Source organism: Salvelinus sp. IW2-2015, linkage group LG20, assembly GCF_002910315.2.
Source record: "Salvelinus sp. IW2-2015 linkage group LG20, ASM291031v2, whole genome shotgun sequence".
Lineage (NCBI taxonomy): Eukaryota > Metazoa > Chordata > Actinopteri > Salmoniformes > Salmonidae > Salvelinus > Salvelinus sp. IW2-2015.
The window spans coordinates 62,612,936-62,618,935 of NC_036860.1; the positions used below are offsets into that span (position 1 = coordinate 62,612,936).

Here is a 6,000-nt window from a genome sequence, read left to right on the forward strand (position 1 = left end):
GAGAATGCGAGAAACTCCCCAAATACAGGTGGGCCAAGCTTGTAGCATCATACCCAAGACTTGATGCTGCCAAAGGGTACTTCAAAGTACTGAGTAATGTCATTTCAGTTTATTTTTTATAAATTTCTAAAAACCTGTTTTTGCTTCATCATTATGTGGTGTTGCGTGTAGATTGAGGGGGGAAACGATTTAATCTATTTTAGAATAAGGCTATGACATAACAAAATGTGGAAAAAGTGAAGGGGTCTGAATACATTCCCGAAGGCACTGTAGACCTAGGAATCTCCCAATGCATAGCATTATGGCCACTGTTTTCCATTTAATCTATCTCCTTCCACTTACTCTACCATTCTTTTTCTGCTGCAGGTCTTCTTCGTGTCAGACTTCTTCAAGAAGAAGGTTGAGCCTCAGAAGGAGGATATTCCCCACACCACCCTGCAGGAGACACCCACAAATGGAAACCACTACGACAGCAGCCCCAACTAAACTATAAAGGAGAGGAGGAACCATCCGGAACCATACATGGCGTGTAGCCAGTGGGGTAGTGTTTACTGCATGCGCATCATACCCCACTAAGGGACGGACCACTGGGGTGGACAGAAAGGCCAAGTACCAAATGGCCCCCTATTCCCTATATAGCATAGCCTATAGGGCTCTGTCAAAAGTACTGTGTAGGGAAATAGGGTGCTATTTGGAGTGTTGCCAAACCTATGAATGTAACCCTGCTTTGTGCATTTCTGACCTGGAGCCTAGCTCCCTATTGAACATTGAGTCACACCCATGTTGCCTTGGCTGGACTGCTACTATCATAGCTTCCTTTGTATTATCATTACTATCCCAACAAGACTAATATATCTGTACCTGACTATCCCAACAAGACTAATATAAATGTATCTATCTCAACAAGACAAATATAAATGTATCTGTACCTGACTATCCAACAAGACTAATATAATAATGTAATCTGTACCTGACTATCCCAACAAGACTAATAATATCTGTACCTGACTAATCCCAACCAGACTAATATAATGAATCTGTACCTGACTATCCAACAAGACTAATATAATATCTGTACCTGACTATCCCACAACTCAGACTAATATAATATCTGTACCTGACTATCCACAAGATAATATAATACTGTACTGACTTCCCAACCAGACTAATATAATGCATACTGTACCTGAAGCAACAAAAGAGACAAACAAAATACCTTAACTTTTTTATCCATCCGTATGTAAAAAAAAATCACTACAGACGTTTTTTTAATTAAAATTGTGTAACTATGTACAAATGTGTTGCACTTTTTGGAGGAAAAAAGCCATTTCATGCTTATTAACATGAATACAAATAAAAATATTTAAAAAACATTGTCTGGATGATATCCCATGATGAAATTAACAAACACAATCGTATTCTTAACAAGTTGATGTTCCAGTCACAAAAAAATACAACAAATCACAGATATAGACTGGCAGCAAACCAATATCCCTCTTGATTTTTGTGATAACTATAAGGAAAAACAGAAGAAATACATGAGTATTTACTTGCTAAAGCCAAATGTACACCTACAGACTAAGACTATATTATTACAGTCTAATGGGTGCCTCACAACAAACTGGTCCATACAACTCGAGATTTGTTACTGTTGGGGTCCAAAGTTACGCACAATGTTTGTAGTAATTCAGTTTCCAAGTGTCTAGCTGAACCTCAACAGACCTAGTGTACGGTAGACGCCGAGGGTTACCTCCACAGACTGCAGAGGGCCGAGGGTTACCTCCACAGACTGCAGAGGGCCGCAGGGTACTCCACAGACTGCAGAGGGCCGAGGGTTACCTCCACAGACTGCAGAGGGCCAGAGGGTTACCTCCACAGACTGCAGAGGGCCCGAGGGTTACCTTCCACAGACTGCAGAGGGCCCGAGGGTTACCTCCACAATCAGGAGGGCCCGAGGTACCTCCACAGACTGCAGAGGGCCCGAGGGTTACCTCCACAGACTGCAAGGGGCCGAGGGCTTACCTCCACAGACTGCAAGGGCCGAGGGTTTACCTCCACAGACTGCAGAGGGCCCGAGGGTTACCTCCACAGACTGCAGAGGGCCCGAGGTTACCTCCCACAAGACTGCAGGGGCCCGAGGGTATACCTCACAGACTGCAGAGGCCCGAGGGTTACCTCCACAGACTGCAGAGGCCGAGGGTTACCTCCACAGGACTGCAGATGGCCCGAGGGTTAGCTCCCTGGAGGGCCCGAGGGTTACCTCCACAGACTGCAGAGGGCCCGAGGGTTACCTCCACAGACTGCAGAGGGCCCGAGGGTTACCTCCACAGAACTGCAGAGGGCCCGAGGGTTACCTCCACAGACTGCAGAGGGCCCGAGGGTTACCTCCACAGACTGCAGAGGCCCGGGTTACCTCCACAGACTGCAGAGGGCCGAGGGTTACCTCCACAGACTGCAGAGGGCCCGAGGGTTACCTCCACAGACTGCAGAGGGCCCGAGGGTTACCTCCACAGACTGCAGAGGGCCAGGGTTACCTCCACAGACTGCAGAGGCCGAGGGTTACCACCACAAACTGCAGAGGGCCCGAGGTTACCTCCCAGACTGCAGGGAAGTTTTAGGACCAGTTTGCCAAATATATCTAAAAAGATTCTCAGTCGAGAATGCTGCTTATTCTGGGTCTGGGAAGCAGGCTACAAGAGGGAAGTAAGCAGAACAAACTTACCCTCTGCAAACTTGATCTACTAGTTTAGCTATAGTTGAATACTCTGAGCTGTGTGAGGATTGAGTCAGCCAGTGAGCATAACAGATCTTACCATCTGCAAATTTTTTCTCCAGCTCGGTGTTGCCGATGGCCTTGGCTGCCTGACACATTTGACGCAGCAGCTCTTCCAGGCGACGCATACAGCGGATGATACTACCTACAGACAGAGATCAATATGCAAACAGACAACTCAGCACAGGGCGACAGAATGATACTCCCTTTAGACCGACAGAACGGGGGGGTTATACTAAAGACTAGAGGTCGACCGATTATGATTTTTCACAACCGATACCGATTAAAAAAAGCCGATGCTGATTTTTTAAATTTATTTTTAATAATGACAATTACAACAATACTGAATGAACACTTATTTTAACTTAATATAATGCCTCAAATAAATAACGAAACATGTTCAATTTGGTTTAAATAATGCAAAAACAAAGTGTTGGAGAAGAAAGTAAAAGTGCAATATGTGCCATGTAAGAAAGCTAACGTTTAAGTTCCTTGCTCAGAACATGAGAACATATGAAGCTGGTGGTTCCTTTTAACATGAGTCTTCAATATTCCCAGATAAGAAGTTTTAGGTTTTAGGAATTATAGGACTATTTCTCTCTATTGCCAGTGTAACAGTATAGCTTCCGTCCCTCTCCTCACTCCTACCTGGGCTCGAACCAGGAACACATCGACAACAGCCACCCTCGAAGCAGGTTACCCATGCAGAGCAAGGGGAACAACTACTCCAAGTCTCAAAGCGTGTGATGTTTGAAACGCTATTAGCACGCACCCCGCTAACTAGCTAGCCATTTCACATCGGTTACACCAGCCTAATCTCGGGAGTTGATAGGCTAGAAGTCATAAATAGCACAATGCTTGAAGCATTGCGAAGAGCTGCTGGCAAAACGCACAAAATTGCTGTTTGAATGAATGCTTACGAGCCTGCTGGTACCTACCATCGCTCAGTCAGACTGCTCTATCAAATCATAGACTTAATTATAACATAATAACACACAGAAATACGAGCCTTAGGTCATTATATGGTCAAATCCGGAAACTATCATCTCGAAAACAAAACATTTCTTCTTTCAGTGAAATACGGAACCGTTCCGTATTTTATCTAACGGGTGGCATCCATAAGTCTAAATATTCCTGTTACATTGCACAACCTTCAATGTTACGTCATAATTACGTACAATTCTGGCAAATTAGTTCGCAACGAGCCAGGCGGCCCAAACTGTTGCATATACCCTGACTCTGCGTGCAATGAACGCAAAGAGAAGTGACACAATTTCACCTGGTTAATATCCTGGATTTCTTTTAGCTAAATATGCAGGTTTAAAAATACATACTTCTGTGTATTGATTTTAAGAAAGGCATTGATGTTTATGGTTAGGTACACGTTGGAGCAACAGTCCTTTTTCGCAAATGCGCACCGCATCGATTATATGTAACGCTGGACACGCTAGATAAACTAGTAATATCATCAACCATGTGTAGTTAACTAGTGATTATGATTGATTGTTTTTTATAAGTTAAGTTTAATGCTAGCTAGCAACTTACCTTGGCTTCTTACTGCATTTGCTTAACAGGCAGGCTCCTCGTGGAGTGCAATGAGAGGCAGGTGGTTAGAGCGTTGGACTAGTTAACCGTAAGGTTGCAAGATTGAATCCCAGAGCTGACAAGGTAAAAATCTGTCGTTCTGCCCCTGAACAAGGCAGTTAACCCACCGTTCCTAGGCCGTCATTGAAAATAAGAATGTGTTCTTAACTGACTTGCCTAGTTAAATAAAGGTGTAAAAAAAAAAAAAAAAAAAGGGTAAATGTGTCCAAAAATACGATTTCCGTTGTTATGAGAACTTGAAATTGGCTGGCTGATTAATCGGTCGACCTCTACCTAAAGGACCGAAGGACAGCGGGGTGGGGGGGTTATACTAAGACTGAACGGACAGGGGGGGTTATACTAAAGACTGACGGAACCAGGGGGGGGGGGGTTATACTAAAGACTGACTGAACAGGGGTGTTATACTGAAAGCCGCACGGAACAGGGAAAAGAGAAACACAGGACACAGGCTGAGTGTTACAGATTATACTCCCTAGACAGCAGGCAGACAGACAAGGCTAGTTTGCAACACTCCTTCAGCCAGTTCCCAGCCAAAGCACAGAGAGAAGTCAGGTCAGTTTGACCAGATGGCAAAATCCTGGCTATCAAGTTTAAAGACCCAAGTCCAAATTAACACTGGAGGCACCAGGGCTCAAGGAGAGTTGCAGGTAATCAATTAAGGGGTTAACTGAACGCACTCGCCGGTACCATGAGCAACCAACCACACCGAAGATCCCCCGGTCCAGTGACACACCCTCACTCCCGAGAGAGAAGAGCAATACTCCCCTCTTAGCTCACTTCAACTCCCCATTCCCCCTTAGTAAAATACAACCAGGTTTCCAGTAAGCTAAAGGGCCCAAGAAATAACTAAAAAAAAAAAAAAACCCTACGCAAATATGGAAGCAGAGAAAAAACAGGAAAAGATCTAATAAATAACATGGATCTCGCTCATGGTAATTAAAAAAGGGAGCTACATATTTTACTGGCTCAATGCAGGGGTATGTCCGAGCGTTTCTCGACAGTGGACTTTTGGGAGGAGGAAACTGAGGATAATGCATTAGGGGGGATTCGGTTGTTCAGCCATTTTTCTCATTTTAAATCCTCTACTCTCATGCGTGCCTTAAAGGGATACGTTCGGGATTTGTGGCAATTAACCTCATTTGATCTACTTCCCCAGACCCCAATGACTCATGGATACCAATTTGTCTCTCTGCGTCCAGTATGAAGGAAGTTAAAGGTATTTTTGCGAGCCAATGCTAACTGAGTGTAGCGCAATGACCTGGAAGGTCCCTATGGTATCCTACGCATGTCAGAAGTTTACCAAGACCTCCAGATCATTACACTAATGCAATTCGCAACTTCTTCAAACTGCACATAGAGACATTACCAAATGGGTATCGCTTTAAAGCTACAATCTTGGGGATTCGTTCTTTCAGCGAACGGCAGTGCCGTCCCTTTTTGGAATACAGATGGGGCGGGTGGGGCTGTGGGAAATAGACAGGCCTACCCCCTCCAATTCATAGACAGTGACCACTTGATGTTGAAGGACATCCATGCACCCACATTGAAGTTCTAAACATTTTGAAGCTATAACATTCAGCCCATTGTCACTTCACCAGAGCTGGCATTAAAATCTGTCCTCT

General features: G+C 44.5%; 1 protein-coding gene across 1 annotated transcript in view; it reads left to right on the forward strand.

Moving 5' to 3' along the window:
• Positions 1–891, forward strand: part of LOC111980881 (phospholipid phosphatase 1) — a 36,360-nt gene extending 35,469 nt beyond the window's left edge. The window contains exon 6 of the mRNA XM_024011925.2: positions 367–891. Coding sequence (XP_023867693.1) covers positions 367–486 — 120 coding nt within the window. The 3' untranslated portion in view covers positions 487–891. The remainder of the gene's footprint in view (positions 1–366) is intronic.
• Positions 892–6,000: the final 5,109 nt, after the last annotated feature.